The 19,885-nt window shown below is 35.3% G+C and overlaps 1 protein-coding gene across 6 annotated transcripts in view; it reads left to right on the top strand.

Annotated features, from left to right (window-relative positions):
* Positions 1–19,885, top strand: part of LOC106181107 (uncharacterized) — a 51,976-nt gene that overhangs the window by 240 nt on the left and 31,851 nt on the right. For 4 of the 6 annotated variants that reach the window (XM_086995257.1, XM_086995263.1, XM_013565392.2 and 1 more), the window contains exons 2-15: positions 886–997; positions 3,519–3,665; positions 4,563–4,658; positions 6,761–7,003; positions 7,501–7,587; positions 8,169–8,186; positions 12,507–12,665; positions 13,217–14,131; positions 14,599–14,716; positions 17,056–17,207; positions 17,396–17,581; positions 17,861–17,990; positions 18,258–18,376; positions 18,751–18,912. In XM_086995257.1, coding sequence (XP_086851383.1) covers positions 941–997; positions 3,519–3,665; positions 4,563–4,658; positions 6,761–7,003; positions 7,501–7,587; positions 8,169–8,186; positions 12,507–12,665; positions 13,217–14,131; positions 14,599–14,716; positions 17,056–17,207; positions 17,396–17,581; positions 17,861–17,990; positions 18,258–18,376; positions 18,751–18,912 — 2,589 coding nt within the window. In that variant the 5' untranslated portion in view covers positions 886–940. The remainder of the gene's footprint in view (positions 1–885; positions 998–3,518; positions 3,666–4,562; positions 4,659–6,760; positions 7,004–7,500; positions 7,588–8,168; positions 8,187–12,506; positions 12,666–13,216; positions 14,132–14,598; positions 14,717–17,055; positions 17,208–17,395; positions 17,582–17,860; positions 17,991–18,257; positions 18,377–18,750; positions 18,913–19,885) is intronic. The other 2 variants (XM_086995266.1, XM_086995248.1) reach the window with 2 other exon arrangements.

Here is a 19,885-nt window from a genome sequence, read left to right as displayed (position 1 = left end):
TGTCGTAATTTTACTAAGAGAAACTCTTTATTCCGCTCAGCTTCAACGCTGTATAGCACTGATCAACATAATCTGCCCTCAAATACTTTTTCCCAGTAAGATATTGCCCTTGCAATACCGTGACGTTTGAAGTGTGATGCACCAATATATTTTAATTTTAAAAATGTTACATTTATGATAAAGCATATCTCCCTTTTAAGTTTTTTTAAACTAAAAAAAATCTGTGTTAATTAACATTTTCTGGACTTGAATGACTGAAAAGTGTGCCGTTTAATTATTTACTTGGAGCTTATCAATGTATTTATTCCGGTATTATAATTCTAGTAAGTATAAATCCCCCCCCCCCCCCCCCCCAATTAGTGTCTTATGAAGGGCACGAGGCCTACTTTTAACATTATTTTACTTTGTGTTTTATTAGAAGAGGTGTGTGTGTGAATATATATATATGTATTTTAATTCAGCATATCTGGATACTGAGTATATAAGAAGGTCGCAAGTTGGCACTAGAAGCAGTTCTAGGAGTAGTTATTGTAAAGGAAAGATCTATATCTAGAGATCAGGGGCGTATCCAGGGTTATTTTCTGACAGTCTTCTAAATTATCTTTGTTGATTCATCCTCCATTTTTGACCATCTTTCCACAAAAAAATAGATACCTGTCAGTGTAAACTTTAATATCTACTAGTTACTGTCTTTTGGAAGACCTATTAGACGGCTTCAATCTCCCCCTGGTGATGATATTTATATGTCCGACTCTTTGCAGATTTTTTTGGGGAGCCCAAAATATCATTGGCCCAGGAGGCCCCCCTGGACCTCATGCCATATCTTCTAAATTTTTCACTGAATGGCAATCTCATCTCTGTCTGTACTTTCATTTTCACTTTCAGATACACCATGTGTTGCAGAGTACTACATGTCTAGTGTGTTAAAGCCTGGTGAACCATGTGGAGCCGTCTTTCTCAGGCTGTACAGGGGGCCTACCCCGAGGAACAGCCTCAGGTCAGTAACAGTGGGTGCAGTGGAACTGTTTGTGTGGTAGAGAGAGGGAATAGGGGGTGGGAAGGAGGAGATAGAGGGAAAAGGGAGGGAGGAGAGAGGATGGCAGGAGAGAGAGAGAGAGAGAGAGAGAGAGAGAGTGAGAGTGAAAGCATGGAGGAGTGATAGGAAGACAAGGGAGTAGAGATAGATGAGGGAGAAAAGAGAAGACAGATAAAGGGAAGGAAGATAGTACAGAGAAAGGGAGAGAGAGAGTGAGAAAAAAAAGAATGGGAAGAGTTGGAAGGAGAGATAAAGCGGTAGAAATTTCAAAGGAGGAGCTCCAATGACATAAGCAATATACCATCAGACTGCCCAAACTGCCATGTTTTCAGTACTAGTATTTTTTTTTTTACTCTCCGTGATATTAACTTGTTATGTATTTTGTCAGTGTAGCTGTTTTGTATTATTGAACATGGTTTGATATTCAGAATGATACGAATACATTTTTGAGTTTTCACTTACTAAGGGTTGACAGTTTATAATTTTATGCACACTTTCTCTAGAGTATAAAGTAGACACCTATGACATTACACTTCCCCATTTTGCTGCTCTATTTCCCCCTCTCTCCACTCTTCTACCTTTTCCCAGGAGTAGTAGATATCACCTTTATATACAGCTGATAACCTTCATCCTGTTTTACTGTCTGGCTGCGTTTTACAATTTTAATAAAGATTACAGTAAAATGTAGTACACACAAGACAGGCTTGTTGCAAGCAGTATCAAGGGGGGAGGGGAGGTACGTGGGGGGAAGGGATGGACCTTTTTACCCCTTAGTTGGTCCAACCTAAAAAATGGCATAGAACTTATAGGTCAAATCTTGATTCAGAGGGGACCTTTCTGTACTGCAGCATCCCCTTTGTCTTCAGGCCTGCAAGATCTGAATGGTTTAGCAGACTTGTCATGCCAAAATAGAGATGCCAACAGTCAGTTGTTGTTGACATCAGTATGTGGGTAAATAATGTAATGTGAGAGTTCATTGCCCTTAGCTTACAGATTGAAGCTATGACTGTATTGACAAACTGCCAACTTTGGGCTCACTCTTGGTATGTGCTGAGTAAATGGCAGTGATTGATTACTGCATTTATAATTTGGTAAATTTAGTCAAAGAAATATTCACAGTTTTTATTTTTGATAAAATATGTGTCTGTGGATTAATCATAGTCCCTTCATAATACAAGAAAAGCAAAAAGGAAATATCTCTAACAAAGGTTACTAGTATGTAATCAACTGTTGTTGGGGATCTAAACTGTCACTTGAAATAAAACTCACTTTCAGTAAAAAACATACATTTTAACTGACATGCTTTTAAAGCTATATTAACATGGAATGCTTTTGGCATTTCTTTAACATGATGAGAAAATATCTAGTAGCATCACCTGGATGTCTACAGGGTCATGTGACATGCCCCAGGTGAGACAACTTTATGTGGAGTACCTGGCATATTGACACTCCTGTACTAGTACTGCCTTATAAATACATACTGTGCTTACTGGGTGCTCATGGATTAAATTATCATGCTTCAGGAATTTAAAAACCTAAGAGATAAAGGAATTTTAAAACTTTATAGATAAAGACAATGATATACAAGTGGAAAATACCTAAGAGAAAAAGATTTTGGTCATGTTTTGTTCTCTTCCCCTTTATTCTCAGTTATATAGTTTTTTTGCCATTTCAAATTTTGACACACATGCAAAACAAGATTTTGACATCAATATTTCCAAAGATTTCTTTTAGCTGAAACACATTTCATTACCAACTCCTGCCATTCTGATCCTCTGTGTGTGATGTTTGCTGTTGACAGCTAATGCCAGGATTGGTCTATTTAAATATTTACCAGGTTCAGTGAATGCTCTATATGAGCCAGTCAAGACAAGTGCAGGTTAATTCAAGTCTGTATCACCATGGTTTTACAGTCTTGATTCAGTGTAGAAGTGTGGCACATTTAAATGCAAATCAATAACAAAACAAAGGTTTATTTATAGCAATAAAATTATATAATTCTTTTGCCCAGTTTACTGCTCATCATCTTAACTTGTGGTTAATCAGTGAAGTAAATAATGCATGATATTACCTGCATGTTGCTTATAGATACATCATATTGTAGCGATGACAGGACAGGTTTGTGGTTTCTAATGGGAAAATGATGAGATGTGAAATTCAATATGAAATAGATGTAAATGCATATACATGTTTAATCTTTTTTTTTAGATGAATGCAATGAAAATGTGTAATATTGAGCTTGAATTTTTCTTTGGTCAATAAAAAGTATGGCTATGTGCATGTTGTATGCATGTTCAGGATGTACCCTTCATGTCCTTGCAAATAAATGTATGAAAAAAACCTTTATGATAAAGTATGTATAACAATTTGAATTAGAAATTATTTAGAAGCATTTCCATGTTTATACATCTGAATATGAGGGGGTTTAACTTTATGTTACAACAACTCCAGTAAAGCAGTAAAGTTCTTCCCTGTGTTCCAGACTCAGGGAGGTGAGGGACAGGAGAGCTCAGTGGCAGCCTCAGAACTGCAGGACCAGCTGGACCAACAGAATGGCCTTATAAGCCAGCTGAAGGAAATGATCAGAGAGAGGGATGCCTCCCTCAAGACCAAAGAGAAAGAATTAGAGGTAAAATTGGTATTGCTCGAGATCATCTGAATATCTCGTTTAAAAGAAAGTTTAAGTATGATTCAAAGACAGTAGACCTGTTTTCTTTGTCCCATTTTATGCTCAGGTATCAGAATAATTATATACTGCTAATATTTGGGTGGGGTGGAATAGTAGTAAGCTTGACCTTGTGGTAAATTGCCAAGTAACATAAAATAATAACCCAATGTTTTGGTTGAATTTAAGTTTTGGGTCATGTGTTTTCTTGTCACATCTTTGTCTCTGTAGATTTTGTTTCTTCTTATATATGCTTTATATTACATGCATATCTTATTATCTTAAGACCTCATTCTTAAGATATTATGATAAATCTTTCCCCTTGAAAACCCTATTATATCTTTATCTACTTTTGAATAACATATATCATTACCAATTTCACAAAATATATTTGTCAATTTTTTTTTTAATCAAAATGAATAGTTTTTAGCAGCTGGCAAAACCATAGTTCATGAAGTTCATAGAAGTTCATATGTCTTCAGTTTTCAGTTGTCAGTGACAAATGTTGATGTCATTAAATATGTGAAGGCCATACATATGTCTGGAATATACCCCAGCCTTGTCCATCATATTATAAACAGAAATATTTGATTCGCACAGAGTTTATTTTTTTTTTCAGTTATATGAAGATATGTATTATTAAAATGTTCTGTAAATGTTGGTTTGTTTGTTTATCATAAAGAGTGAGTTTTCCTCAACATTAAAATGCAGGATGTAAAACTGATTCATGAGTGAACCTCCCCTGTCATGACTGTAGACTTCTGACAAATTGTACTGGTTTAATACATTATAAAACAGTAGCACAGGGAGCTGATACACAAGATGATTAAAAATTTAACTAGAAATGTTTTTCTTCCCTAGGAAACAAATGCCAAGCTGTCTAAGCTGAAACTTCAAACCAAAGCCAAGGCCAAGGCAGCACAGAAAGATGCTGAAGCAAAGAAAGGGAGTGAAAAGGTGGGTTAAAAAGTAAACTTTTTTATCTCATATGTCACATGTCACTGTAGTTAGTGCCTGTTTACTCCATATCTACTTAATAATAATAATAATAATTTATTGTCATATTTATACAAGTATAAAATGAAAGTTGGTATGATCTGTCGATAAAATGTGATACAGTGGAGTTATTAAAATACATTTTGTTCATTAAAAATACGTACTGCTGATGGATAAAAACTATTCTTAGTGCGCGTGGAGGTTGCTTTTAATGACCGCAGTCGGCTTGTTGACATATGCATAAGTAGGCTATTCGCTGGGTGACCAGGGTCACTCGTGATTGACTTTACTTTCTTGAGCACTCGTCTCGTATACAAACATTCAATAGACGGCAGGTCCCTACCTACAATGCGCCTGGCAGTTTTTACTACGCGGTTGAGGCGATTCTTGTCCTCTACTGTAGCACTACTGTACCAGACGGTGAAAGATTGTGTTAGCACACTCTCAATCACAGCCCGGTAAAATTTTGCCAGCAGTTCTTGGTTGACATAGAATGACCTCAATCGTCGTAGGAAGTAGAGTCTTTGCTGAGCTTTGCGGACAATATCATCTATGTTAATATGCCATTTAAGATCATCAGATATATGTATGCCAAGAAATTTGAAATGTCTGACTATTTCAACCTCAGAACCATTCAGCGTAAGATGGCTAATTTCTGTTGGGTTTTTCCTAAAATCTACAATAATTTCTTTTGTCTTTTTAACGTTAAGCTCGAGGTCGTTTTCAGAGCACCATGAAACAAGGGCCGAAACTTGATTTCGATAGTCAGACTCGGAAGTGCTAATAAGGCCAGCGCAGGTGGTATCATCTGCAAACTTAACAATCAAGCAATCAGGATACGAAGCCACACAGTCGGATGTAAACAGAGAATATAAGAGAGGCGAAATGACGCAGCCCTGAGGCGTGCCAGTATTTATCTCTATAATCTTGGAAAAGTTATTGCCGACTCTGACCTGTTGTGTACGATTAATTAAGAAATTTAAAATCCAATTACTTAGTGATTTACTAAAATGGAGAGAGTTAATAAGTTTTTCGTGAAGTTTAAAAGGCGATATCGTGTTAAAAGCAGAACTATAGTCAATAAAAAGTAACCTTGCATAGTTAGGGATTTTACGATCCAAAAAAGTAAGAACATTATGTAGAGTAATAGCAACAGCAAAACCAAAAACAGCAAGACCAAAACTCTTGAAAAATTACATAATTTGATGACCAGTTCCTCTAAGAATCATGCTGTTTTTTGATGACAACTGTTTGACTTGTTTTTGCTCTTAATTTATCTTTATTTGAACTTTTTTTTTTTTGAAAAAAAAAAAAAAAAAAAAAAAAAAAAAAAAAAAAAAAAAGATATAAATGCAGCACTAATGGGTCTCTGTTTTTTTAATAGGGAAATTATCTGTCTTCAAAATACACAGTTTTGGAACCATTTAAAATATATTTCTGTATAGCATTTGTGGTGCTATAACTGTATAGAATACAATTGTAATTATAAGGTAATTTCATTTTTGCAAAAGGAATGTGCTAATATTTAGAATTTATAACTTTAAAAAGATAAGGTGTACATAAATTCACATTTTTTCTATTGAAAAAATCATGAGTCATTACCATACCAATGTAAGGAGGCACGAAATATAGTCACTCAGTCAATTTTCTCCTTATAATTTGCTGTCATTGTTGTGCTTGTATTCTTTAAATGGTATTATTTTCACCTGTATTGTATACTTAAACACCAGATGCTGTCTTCAAATATCATGAATTAATCAAACAATTGCTGCAGTTTTGGCTTTGACATAGTATTTTTACTACTGAAATATTCATGGTGACGGACAGTTGTGACTAGCAGATAGCTGAATGAAACAAAATCTACATATGATTCATTTCTGGCAGTTTGTTGAAGTTTACTGCACCAAAAACTTGGCCTTGTCATTAAACCAAGTTCTGCGGTTTTTCTCAAAACTGTCATAATAGGTAGGGCACATGCAAGGATATTGATTAAACAACATTGAATTATTCAGACTTGCCAGTCGTTTAATACCATAAATGTTGAAGTTGTTTCTGACGTACAGGCAGATGAAGAAAGCAGCGGAGGAGATCAAGCTGCCAGAGCTAAGGTTCTGGTGCTGAAGAAAAAACTTGACGCTAAAGACAAAACTATCACAGAAAAGGAGGCACTGCTGGAGGAGAAGTTACGTGAGGTAGCCAACATGGAGAAGATGATCGCTCAGAGAGATGAGGTGGTGCAGACGCTGTCCTCTCAACTGGAGAGACTTCACGGTCTCGGAGCAGACGGGCAGGAACAGGACAGTGAGGTAAAGATTGTTTTCTTTCTTGAAGACTTTCTTCATCTTTCTTTAGGTTTTTAAAGGCACTTTATTGATGCAATTTTGCATCAGAATAAAGCAAGTTTTGTGGCTGGTAAGCAATATGCTTGCCTGTGTTTGAAATATTTTAAAGTTCATTGAAATTTCATCTTGTGTAGATTGAGAGTAGATTTGTAAATTTGTATCATTAGGCTTAACTTAATTTTAAGCCATCCAGAATTTTTGAAACTTGATGAATATGTATATATGGATAAGTTGCAGCAAATTGATAATGCACCAATAGAATTTATAAGTCTTCAGGCAGATATATTAATTTTTTGTGCTTGTTAATATTTCATTCAGTCTTTGACTCATTGACTTCTCATACAAGTTAAACATATTTTGTATGCATCTTGAAACATTATTTTAGTCTGTATGATACCTGTAATAATATAAATACATGTAATTATATTTATATATTATTTTTTTATTATCCATCTTTCCAGCTGAAGACTATTATTATGTCATCCCTGCTGGGCTCAGGATCAGGAGAGGGTTCCAGACAGGACCAGGAGGCGGCCCAGAGTGCTCAGGTGGGTGGCCGGGGGGGGGGGGGGGGGGGGGGGGGAGAGAGGGGGGGCACAGGTGGGTGGTCAGGGGGTGCAGGTGGGAGGGATGGGGTGGGGGCAGAGTACACAGGTGGGTGATGAGGAAAGGGGACTTTTTAGGAGTCTGTCCCTTTCATTTTGTAGACCTCTGGCCACTTGGACTTGTTGGACTAAGAGATTTGATGGTCTCTGAATGAAGTCTGTAAATTGTGGAAAATGATCTAAAACAAATAAGTGATATTTTCATAAGGCTGGCCAATCTGGTTATTTGAAAAATCCAGTTTTATTTTTGGTGGTTTATTTTATTTCAAACAAATTGAATATATTTATAACATGGGACCATGATCATAAAGTAACAACAATTGCAACCAGAATCTGGTTCTTGAAGTTCTTTTGCACCAACAGTCCTCCACTGTTTCTCCAAGTAAATGTTGTAGACAATTTTCTTACTTTGTACTCTTGGGAAAAATAGGAAGTTGACCTCAGACATTAATTGATCATTTATTCACAAGAATTGGCTCCATTGAGATGTTATATAACCAAATGTGACTTTTTATCTTATCCAGACATCGGGGTGTTCTGAGGTAGGTTGATGATGGTATGTGATGTCAGATCTTAGTCTTTGTGTATAGTCACCGTCATCTTTAGTCACCATCTTGTCGCCAAGGCTGGAGAGGGACCCGTGTACATGTCTTATTAATGCTATGAATTATTGGCCATTTTGCTTTAGATGTGACAGAATTACCTTTGTGCTTGGATTGTAGTTCTTGTGCAAATTAAGATTTGGTTGATTTTTTTTTGAAGTCCTGTTTTTGATTTTTAGCTTGTATTTCAAACCTGTTTCAGCAAAAGGTAGAAAACCTTCCTCCTCCTTGTTATTATTATTATTATAAATTTATTATCCCCAGAGTTACTGGAATCATTTAAAGTTAAAAAAGCAAGGTTGAAAACCAGTATTTTAAAAAAATCTTTTTCTTGTTTTTCTAAAAACTTTTTTCTAAATTTATTAACTAAAGTCATACAAGGAAAAAAGAGGAAAGGGGCCATTCTGTATTCCTTCAAACTGATTGGTTTCCTGGGAAGTGCTAGAATGACGTGGAAAATAAACCCAATCAGATTTCTACCTTTTTATGTGATTCTCAAGTAATTTTCTGCATTTCAGGCTTGTATTATGTCTGTTTTGCATGATTTTTTCACAGATATGAGACTGAAATGTGTTATTTAGTATTGCAAAGGTACTGAGTTGCAGGTTGTCAGCTTACACTGATTATTTTGTATATTTTCTTTATTTTGCTTTTCATGTTTAATATACATATTGTTTTATTATTTTTATGTAAAATAATATCAACTCCTTTCTGAACAGTATATAATGTTATATGATGTAGATAGTATTCAGTTTGGGGAATGCTATAAATCATTCAAAATAAACTTCATTGCTTGCTTTTTTCTATTAATTTATTCAAATAAGAGGTTGAACTGTTGGTATGTGAGGAATTCACAGTTGGTAGTGAAGTTAAATTAAAGTTCACACACAGATGCCTGGGTTTAACTTAAAAGAGGATAATATTCAGCAGAATAGTTTTGTACAAAAGTCATTGGCGATTATTATGATGTAATAAATTGTAATATATAACCTTTGCACCATAAATCAAGTCACTTTTTATGTACAGACACAGATGTGTCTGTACATATAGCCATCATCTGCGTCTGTCGTCGCCGTCGTCGCCGTCGTCGCCGTCGCCGTGCACTTTTACCGATAACACGATAAGTAGAAAACCATTTTGCCTTTTGATTTGAAACTTGCAGAACTGATGAATATTCATAATACGCAGGTCAAGTTCGAAAATCAGCATGATCGGGTCACTCTTAGGGAATTTATGCTGTTTTTTCACTTTTTTCAACATATATGCACACCGATAACACGATAAGTGGAAAACCATTGTACCTTTTGACTTGAAACTTACAGAACTGATGAATATTCATAATATGCAGGTCAAGTTCGAAAATCGGCATGATTGGGCCATTTTTAGGGAATTTATGCTGTTTTTTCACTTTTTCAGCATATATGCAGCACCGATAAGTAAGTGGAAAACCATTTTACCTTTTGGCTTGAAACTTACAGAACTGATGGAAATTCTTAATACGCAGGTCAAGTTCGAAAATCAGCATGATTGGGCTATTTTTAGGGAATTTATGCTGTTTTTTCACTTTTCAATATAAATGCAACACTGATAACACAATATAATATATAATATTAATTCACAGGAGTGGTCAATCTTACTAAAATGCAGGTTGAGTTCGAAAATCAGCATAATCGGGCCATTATTTTAGAAGTTATACTGTTTTTTCACATTTCCTCAGATTCAATTATTAGGCATGTTAACAGTCTCATTATTTAACTAATTAGATGCGTAAAAGTGTTTGTTTGATATTTCCTGCATCTTTACAACATTGTTAGTTGATTATGTAAAAAAACATGGTAAACTTGTTATCATGTATTGTGTGATAAAGTGTCAAAAATGGAAATAAACTCATATCATTGCAGTTTGTCAGATTCAATCATCCACTATGTTCAGAATCTCAGAATGGAGGAAATAAGACATTTAACACTGTTCTATTGATACTTTTCCCATCTCATCAATTTTCTTAGTTGATCATATACAAATGGTAGAAAACTGTTTATTTTGTTTTATGTTAAAAAAAGTGTTAAAAATGGAAATAAACCCATTTCAGGACAGTGCTGTCTTGTTTACATTTTGGCATTTTCAAGATGTGACTTTGAAGTTCCATGGGCCTGAAGACCTTTGCTTGTCATGTTTTCTGAATGTCCATGTTACTAATATTTTATTAATAACATTTGATGGTTATTATGCTGTTAAACATTATGTAACGTTGCATCAAAATTTGAAGAAACCCCTATTTAGGGCACTGCTCCTATGATGACCATTTAAGGGAAAACATGTCACTTGCTGTTCTCAAACTTACAAGAAAGAAACATGGGTCTAACATACAGCCTCAGTAGGCAATGCAGTCTGTTTGGTAAATTTTTCTGGCAATTTAACTTTTTCACTTATTGACATTTTCAAGGTGCGACTTAGAACCTCCACGGGCTTGAAGACCCTTGCTAGTCACATTTTCTGAAAATCCATGACACGTATATTTTATCATTTAAAATTGATGGTCATTATGCTGTTAAGCATTATGTAATGTTGCATCAAAATAGAAGAAAACACAATATTTGGTGCTGCTGCCATGATGACCATTATGGGAAAACGGTGTTACTTATTACTGTCAAACTTTCAAAAAAGAAACACAGGACTAAAATGCAGCCTGAGTTGGAAAAGCAGTCTAATTGGCTTCTTTTTCTGGAAGTTATACACTTAGTGAAATATTCATTATCTTTTTGGCATATTCATTGTGGGACTCAGAGCTCCCATGGACATGAAGCCTAATGGTAATCAAATTTTCTACATGTCCATGCTATTTATAGTCAATAATCAAAAATTGGTGATAATTATTCTATAATTTATTATGTAATGTTACATCAAAATTGACAATAATCTTTTTGCACTGCTACTGCAAACATTATGAAAAGAAAACTGTGTTACTTATTATTATATTTAACTTATAAGTACGATTTTTAGGATTGGCATGCAGTTCAAATTAGAAAGCCAGGTCAATTGGGTCATCATTTTTATTAAATTTATGCATTTTTTTGTGAAATTTTCATTTTTCTCATTCTGGCACTTTCTAATTGAAAACTTGAACTCTGATGGGCCTGGAGCCTTATGCTTTTACTTTCATCAGCGTTATCTGTTGTGCATAATTAAAATTTGATGTTGACTGTGCAGTTAAACATAATGTATTATTGCATCAGAATTGGGCAGTCTCCTGTTTTTGTGCATTATTGTTTTCTGCTTTTCTTAAGGTGTGACTTATGGGCCTGAAGACCTTTGATAGACAAATTTGTGTGGTCAGTCTGTTAATTCCCCTTGGGTATTCACAAGGCTAATTTCAGTGCTATAAACTCATTTACCTAATTAAGTAGCCATTAATTGAAATTTCATAAAGCACACTTGTTGATATTTCCCTGTTAAGCTCTCTGCTAGATAACATAGTGTCCATAATAAGGAAGCAGTGAATAACAGCTTCATTAGAATTATATTTTTGTTGTTTCTATTTAATTTTTTCTCCAACACTGGCATTTTTAAGATGTGATTTTTAACTCCCATCCACCTGAGGCTGTGCACATTTTCAGTATTTCCACATAAGCAGCTGTATTGGTATTTATGTCTTTAAACACGATGTAATATTATTTTATGCACTGTCATCATTTTTCATATATAGGGACTTTCATCATGTGAATTTTAACTCTCATGGTCCTGACATTGTAATCTTATTGAAAGGGTGGATTAAGACCATCTTCTGGGTCTCCTGGAAGACAGTCAGATTTTACAGTTTATATTAACGGGTTTCTGTTGGAAGACTATCAAAATGGAGGATGGATCAACAAAGATACTTTGGAATACTGTCAGAAAATATCTCTGAATCTGCTCCTGTTATTGACCATGTTACCTGTTGTGCATGATTAAAAATCGTGTTGACTGACTGTGCTATTATAAGCATTTATTATTGCATCAAAATTGACATAATGACCTATTTTGCATCTTTTTTTTTCTGTTTTTTGTCTGTACATTTGACAGCTTTGCTGCCTTGTTGTTAAGACGTTTGCTAAAAATCTCAAAAAAATTTTTTCAATGACATATTTTTAAAACTAAGATAGCAAATATAGACTGTTGGGGATAATTTTTAAACTGGCTTTATCTGTTACTGCTGTATTTCAAGCCAGAAGGGGATTTTTTTCCTGCTAATGTTCAACTGTTATTTCTTCTTCCGTATCGCAGAGAGAGCGCGAAGAGATGGTGGCCCAGATGGTGTACAAGGACAGCAAGATCCTCGAACTGAACCAGAAGATGTTGGAACAGGATCAGATGGTTATGGACGTCCAGGAGACGGTTCGAGAGAAAGACGAGGTCATCCGGGGACGGGACAAGGCTATCCAGGTACCTGATGTCTGGGCTAAATACCGTTATTGTAGTGAATAGTTAAAGAAGTTATTAATAATACAGTAAAGAATCATTAACCCCATTCCCACAGATTTTAGATCGATCTATCCCTGTGGGAGTCTTACAAGATAACTGTCAGCTTAGCTGGCTTAAGTGTCTGTCCCGCCTACTAAAAGCTGTAAGGGGGTAATTAACTACCATGTGCGTTCGGCTGACAGCAATTTAGCGTGAACCCCCAGGGAGTTAGGTCAAACTAGATGGATTGATCCAATTTTATGGGAATGCAGTCACTGATGGTAAAGTTAAGTGTATTGACCTGGAGTTCAGAAGGTGACATAGATCTGAGAGAACAATTGAAAGTAGATGCATTTTTTGGCTCTTTTTCTTATGTCACATAAAACCATTGTTTATATTCAGACATATTTAGCCTACACATTGAAGTGTTACAAGACCTTGTTTGCTTTGCAATACAGTCTATAGTAGAATATGTCTTATTCTGTAGAAAAATAGTATGGGCGAGTCTGATGTTTCGATTCCCCTGATTTCAGCTTATCCAAGAAAACGTTGCCATAAAAGACAAAGACATTCAAGAACTGAACAACTTGGTTTCCAAGCTGACCAGAAAAGTGGAGACCTATGAAGAGCAGGTAGGCTTTCTCAAGGAACAGGTCCAGGGAACTGATGTCGAAAGTTTTGATGCCAAACTCAGAGAAACCCAGAAGTATTTTGAGGACCACTTGGAGGAGAAAGACAAGGAAATTGCTGCCTTAAAAGAAAAGTTTGAACTTCAACTTCGAGAATCACAGAAGCATTTCGAGGACACTTTGAAGGAGAGGGAGGAAGAAATTTCTCAGCTCCGAGAGAGTGTTAATGAAAAAGAGACAGAGGTTTCTGCTCGTGACGAAGACATCAGAGCCTTGATTTCTAGACATGAGGAAGAAATTATAAAACTGACCACCAAGGGAGAGGTGGACGTTCAGGACCAGGTCCTTAAAATGATGGAGCAGCAGCTGCATGACACTAATGAAATGTTAACAGCCAAGTCTAAAGCCTTAGAAGTTGCACAGATGGAAATGGCAGAAGTTGACAAAAAAGAGAAGGCTCACAACTCTAAAGTAAAGGCCCTCCAGGAGAAGCTGGACATGACCACGGAGCAGATGAGACTGATGCAGGAAAATTTTGTTGCCATGGAAACAAAGTGGCAGTCTGAAAAATCCAACATGGAAGCAGATCTGAGTGAAGTTAAAGAGAAACACGAGACAGAATTAGCTGAGAAAGACAGTCAGTTAGAAAAGCTTCGGAGTGAGTTAGAAAGGACTAAAAATGACGTCAGCTCAGGACAGACAGAGAAGGAGGAACTGGTGGAAACTTTGAAAAGTCAGTTGGCAGAGAAGGAATCTGAGCTACAAGAACTGGGAAATCAACTGGCAATGGTTCAGGAAGAAGTGGAAGAACTGAAACAGGTAATGTTTTGTTTTCCAAACAGCATTGAACATTTTCTTTTGCGACATGAAATATGGTAAAATATTGAAATTTATTTAATAAAAGAGAATTTATGAAGAACAAGATACCTAGTAATAAATAAAGGTATCCATCTATAGAAATTTCAAGCCTGTGTTATGAACTGTGTTATCGTACATTTCTAATATAATAGCTACTTTATGATGTTGGTCAAAGAGTTCCTTAGGAGCAGTTGACCACAACAAATGTTGTAGACATGTCTAACTGGCCATGGGCTCTCGTCACCACTGAGTGTAAATTATGGTCAGGATGTTCACAGTTTGCTTTTGCGGCTAAGTTGTAATTGAAAAGAAGTGTCAAAATTTGTAAAACTTTACTAAAATTCTAAGCAGTCTTTGCTAAGACAGATTCCTGTTGTTTAAAGGTTTTGTGTTTCACAGTCTATTTCTATTTGTTATTTGTTATCCAGCGTAACGACTTGGCGGAGGACCTGGAGAGGCTCCAGCAGCAGATTGCTGAAGTAGAAGAGGAGAAAGGTAACCTACAGCTGCGGCTGGTTGACTACGAAGAAAGCAAAGCTAGGCAAGGTGAAGGTCAAAGCATGGCTCCATACGCCTGGGAAAACCTGCTTCATTTATCATGCTACATTATATAAGTTGAATAGATCCTTTAAGGGAGGGGGGTTATGAATGACTGTTGTTCTTTTCCTTTGAAGTTAATTTTTGTAAAAAATACCTTATGAGTAAACCATGTTGTTTTTTTTTTAGAGATTTTTCTATGATGATGCTCATTTCCTAGTTTTTATTAGTTGTTAGAATTTTCCCATTGGTCTTTTCCACATGGACCAGTACACTAAACTAAACTTTGAGATTGAGAACTTTACCTTAGAGAGTCACTTATATGAAGCCCCCTTGTTCTGCAATTAAACTAACTAAACAGCAGCAAGTGAGGTTGTGGAGTAAAAAGCCAAGTGAATTGCATGTTAAGGCCTCTCAAAGTAGACTGATCCAGTAAGTTCCCTATTTTTTCAGTGACGTGCATACATTAGAGATCAGTAACTCATTTCTTGACTTCTAATTGGAGAATCTGACCTAGTAGTAAATGTGTGTCTAACAGGCATACGTGCTCACAAACACATGCACACAAATGCACATACGCACACACATACGTTCACAATAACAATTTGCTGTCCGTTGAAATTTATAAAGATATTAAAGGTTTGTTTTGAGGAGTAAAATTTGGGGAATCGTGTAAACATGTCAAATTTATATAAAATAAGGTTATTGAGCACAAGCTAGAATTTTCTCACTGCTATATAATAAGTTTTATATAAAAAATCATCTAAGATACTTAAAGGAGTTGAAGAACAGTGATGGATACAATGTTTATACTGCCAACTTGAATAAAACTTGAATAAAACATGCATGTATTTCTGGCTTAGGGATACGAGGGTTTAAAAGATAAAAGGACTGAATGTAATGATTACTAAGTTTTCTATTTTTCCTTCAAGCCTAAGCATATTTTTTATGAAGGTCTATTTCTAGGTATCTTGGGTTAAATTTCTCAGTGTTAAGGTATAACCAGGTCTTCCTTTTCTCTTCAAAGGTGTCAGGGTTAAGATGTCTCACTTTTCAGGTGTTACGAAGGAATATTACCCCAGGCAAATGGTTCATGCTATGACCATCACCAATGCAAGCAGAGCTTACAGCTAGCTTTTACGCTTTTTTCAGCTGAATGTATGCTTTTGAACTAGAAGTGGTGGCAATTTTGCTTGGGTTATCTGCTTCTGTAGCTTTCCTGCTTCTCTGTCAGAATCATCATATCTTCTCTCAGGGAGTATTTTCTTCTGTCTTTATTACCCTCAAAGAGTTAATAGATTTAATGTAATCTTTTCTTTGTAATAGTTGTATGATACAGTTGTCCTCATTTTTCTTCTTGAAACTCACACAACTAATAGCAGTATTAGAAGCAGACCATTTACAGGAACATATGGTACAATGCAGTGTGGCACCTCACTTTAGATGTTTTACAATTTTCACTGGTTCTCATCTCTGTAATTTCTGTTAGTGCTGAATTCCCCAAAGATCACAAGTGTTTATTGCTTCTGCTTTATTGATTTGAAGACATTGTCCTACGTATCATTAAGTGATGTAGATAATATGATATAGATAGAATATATATTGTATCACCAAGCTTTGAGATTGGATAATGAAAAAGTTGCACTTTCAACATGATGCTGGTATGGTTCTTACTAGCGTGTAATTACTAGCGTGTAATTTAGTACGGTAGTTATTGAAAAATTTCAAACTCCTCAATTATTTTAACCCTTTACTTTTAAAGAATTGTCATTTTAGACACTTTCGAAAATGTTCCTTTAGACAATGAAGCCCTCAAATTTGTCAAAACCTTTAAAGAACATTTATCAAATATTGCAAACAAAACTTTTTTTTTGAAAAAAATATTATGTTCATATTTATTGAGTCATTACAGTGTGTTCATTTCTAATATATTTGAAATAATTATAAAACACCTGCCAGCATTACATTCACATTCCATTAACTGACAGTAATTAGTGGCTGCACAACCTGTACACGCTATATTTTATTTAAGAGGTGTGGACGTTACTTATATGTATAGTTAGAGGTGGATTTCATTTTGTGAGTTGCTGGAGGTACATAGCTTGAATTACAATAGAAGCAAATAATGCATGCAGTTTTGATTATTCATATAATGCATATATTGCCTTGAAAAATGATTTTTTGTTTGAATATATAATGCCATTTTCACCAAACTGTATTTTTGAAGTCAGTCTGTCTTTATGTTTTGTGCTAGATTCTTGTTGTTATATAACACCAGATTTTTAATTATTATTGAAAGTTTGGATAAAAATGCTGGCTGGTATTCTTATAACCATTTTCCATTGCAGAAGTACTTCAGAAGAAGACTGCAGAGCTGGAGCAAGAGCTGTTGTCTGCCACAGCTGGCAAGCAGGAAGTGGAGAATCAGCTTATCTTGGTGGATGAGGAGAGAGCAAGCCTGCAGCAGACGGTAGCTGATCTGACAGAGAAACTACAGCAGGTATGACAGAGCTTGGAGCTTGTTGGTGAATAATCAGGATTCAGTTTCCCACATTTATTTTTAAGAAAATTTAAGATATGTGAACAGATATTCAGTTATGTTTCTTTTCAAGGGAGAAAAAGTCTGATAAATGGAACTGAATTACCGATGGGGACAAAATCAAAATAACTTACATTTTATTTTTACAGGATCAAAAGACCTTTGATGAAGCTAGAGAAGAACTAGTGAAAAAGCTACAGACAGAACTGTCAGAGACCAAGGCGTCCCTGGTGCTGATGGAGGAAGAGAGCGCGCAGGATAAACAGAGGATATCCAGTCTGGAGACCAAGGTGGATGAGTTTGAAGCCCTGAAGGAACATACACAGGCTGATATGGTGAGTCCAGATTTGGTAGAGGAACATTACACACCATTTGACCACCAGTTTTTTGTGATCCTTTACTTAAAACTGTTTATCTCATATCATAATAGTAATAGTTAATAAGAAATTATGTAATGAATTAAATATATATAAAAAAAAAGATTGTGTCTCAGCTGTGAATATGCAAATGTTAAATATTTCTTACATTTAGATGGTTTAAGCACTCCAATCACATCACAGTTTGTAGAATATTGCTACAGGAGAGTAAATTTGCTGGTATTTTCCCCTTTTTAGCTTGCCATGACTGAAAAGCTGACTGATTTGACACAAAGGTTGCATGATGCTGAACAGGTCCAGAAAACTCTGCAAGATGAGAAAGTTGCCTCTGAGTTAAAGATGACAGAACTTGAAGAACAGAGAGAAAGTAATTGGAACTTTTATGCAAAAAATTATTCAATATTTATGTCATTCTGTTATTATTTTGATGTGGCATATATATCTAAAATGGTGAATTTACTGATTGTTGTTTTTTCCAATACTTCAACAATCACTGCTAGATAGGAATGTGGGAAGATGTATTATATTACAGTTTAAAATATGACAACTTGAATGCAGTGAAAAAAAACTCACCACATCATACAGGTTAAAGATAAGTCTAAATAATATGCCTTTTTGAATGTTGCCATTCCAGGTCTGGAGGCAGACAAGCAGAGTTTAGAGGCAGCAGTGGTTCTGCTTAAAGAGCAGATAGAGCTGGAGAAACAACCAGTGATTGCTTATGAGAAGGAAAATGAAGCCCTGCAGTCAAAGGTAGTGCCATGGGGCTGATGGTCTTGGGTCATTGTTGAAGTTATAAACTAACATTGACTGTTAGCAGAGTTATTTCTTGAAGATTTTAAACAAATTGATTCAATTTATATATTCAAATGCTCGCAATTATGAACCTTCTGATTTGAATACAACTCTGTATTTATTTATTTATCTATTTATTATATAATTTATCGCTGAATTTCAGCAAAAACTACAATACAAAAAACAGAAATGAATAAATTTTGTTCAGATATGGTTAACAATTAAAAAAAACTACATTTTTCCATACAATACATTAGAAGGATCAGTGGGTCTTATGTCTATGAAAATTCTTTATATCAAAAAACTTGAAATTATGATTTTTTCACCCAAAGCTCGAAGACCTACAGTCTCAGTTTGATATGGAAGTCTCCAACAACAAGGAGTTGAAGGATGAAATCAACCGCATTCTGCAGCAGCTAAATGAGACCGAGAACGCGAAGGCTCAGCTGGAGGCGGAATCTGCCAGCAAAGAACGGGAACTGGAGAGTTTCAAGGTATGTGGGGCTTGCTTTAAGTTTGATCTTTCTATTAAAGGTGAAGCCATGAATGTTTCAGCAAGCATGCAGTTTGCATTTGGGTTTCCACACTTGTTGTTTGTTCACATGTACTTGCATGATCAGAATTTATCTGAATGGATGGCACCAAGTCTTGTTCCTTTAAACAAATTCCTTTTTTTATTTGAAATTTTTCACATTCAGTTTGGAAAAGCTCAGTTTTACTTCAGTAGAGTATTCAGTTTTGTTAACCTTCATTTACTGAATGCAGTCTTAAATTATCTTAACCATTTTACATATTGGCTGGCATTATTGAAAGTTATTATCTGTAATAACTGAATAAACTAAATGTCTAAAATAGTTGGGCATAAGTCATGGTCATAAAGAAAGCAAACTTTTTTAAGCCACCAAGTGAATTTCCCATAGCATATATATTTTTTTAACTCTTGGGCTAAATAATAATAAATTAGTAAAATACTGCACATGTTATGTTTTTTCCCTTTTTTTGGACAGATGCAAAGAAAGTTAATTGCATGCAATCTGAATTGTTTGACTTCTTTCCTGTTCCGGCACTTTGTATCATGTCTGTCAACAGATTTTGTCACCTGCAGTTCTTAACTAATCATCAATCTTTTCATTTTGTTATACTTAACTTTAGCAAGTAATTACCATTAATAGAAGCTTCTCTGAATGTTGTAATTCATTATGACTGATTTGTAGGAATAACAAGCAGGGCATGATGCACAAAGTTCACTTGAAGAAAGAAAGGCACACATTTAGCATTTTGAGTTCATAGTGTATTGTGATAGAGAGCATGAAGAGCTAAAATACCTAAGTAGACTTGGCTGCAGAAAGACTATACAAGAGGAAAGGGGAAGAAACAACTAACAAGCGCTGCAAAATTGTCTGGAAATCTTCAGCTTTGGCCCTTGTTTTTTTTTCAACTTTTGAAATGAGATCCCCAAAATGAAAG

The sequence above is a fragment of the Lingula anatina genome, chromosome 1 (genome assembly GCF_051362555.1).
Source record: "Lingula anatina isolate TDL-2025a chromosome 1, LinAna3.0, whole genome shotgun sequence".
Taxonomy (NCBI): domain Eukaryota; kingdom Metazoa; phylum Brachiopoda; class Lingulata; order Lingulida; family Lingulidae; genus Lingula; species Lingula anatina.
This window is presented reverse-complemented; position numbering and strand designations above follow the sequence as displayed.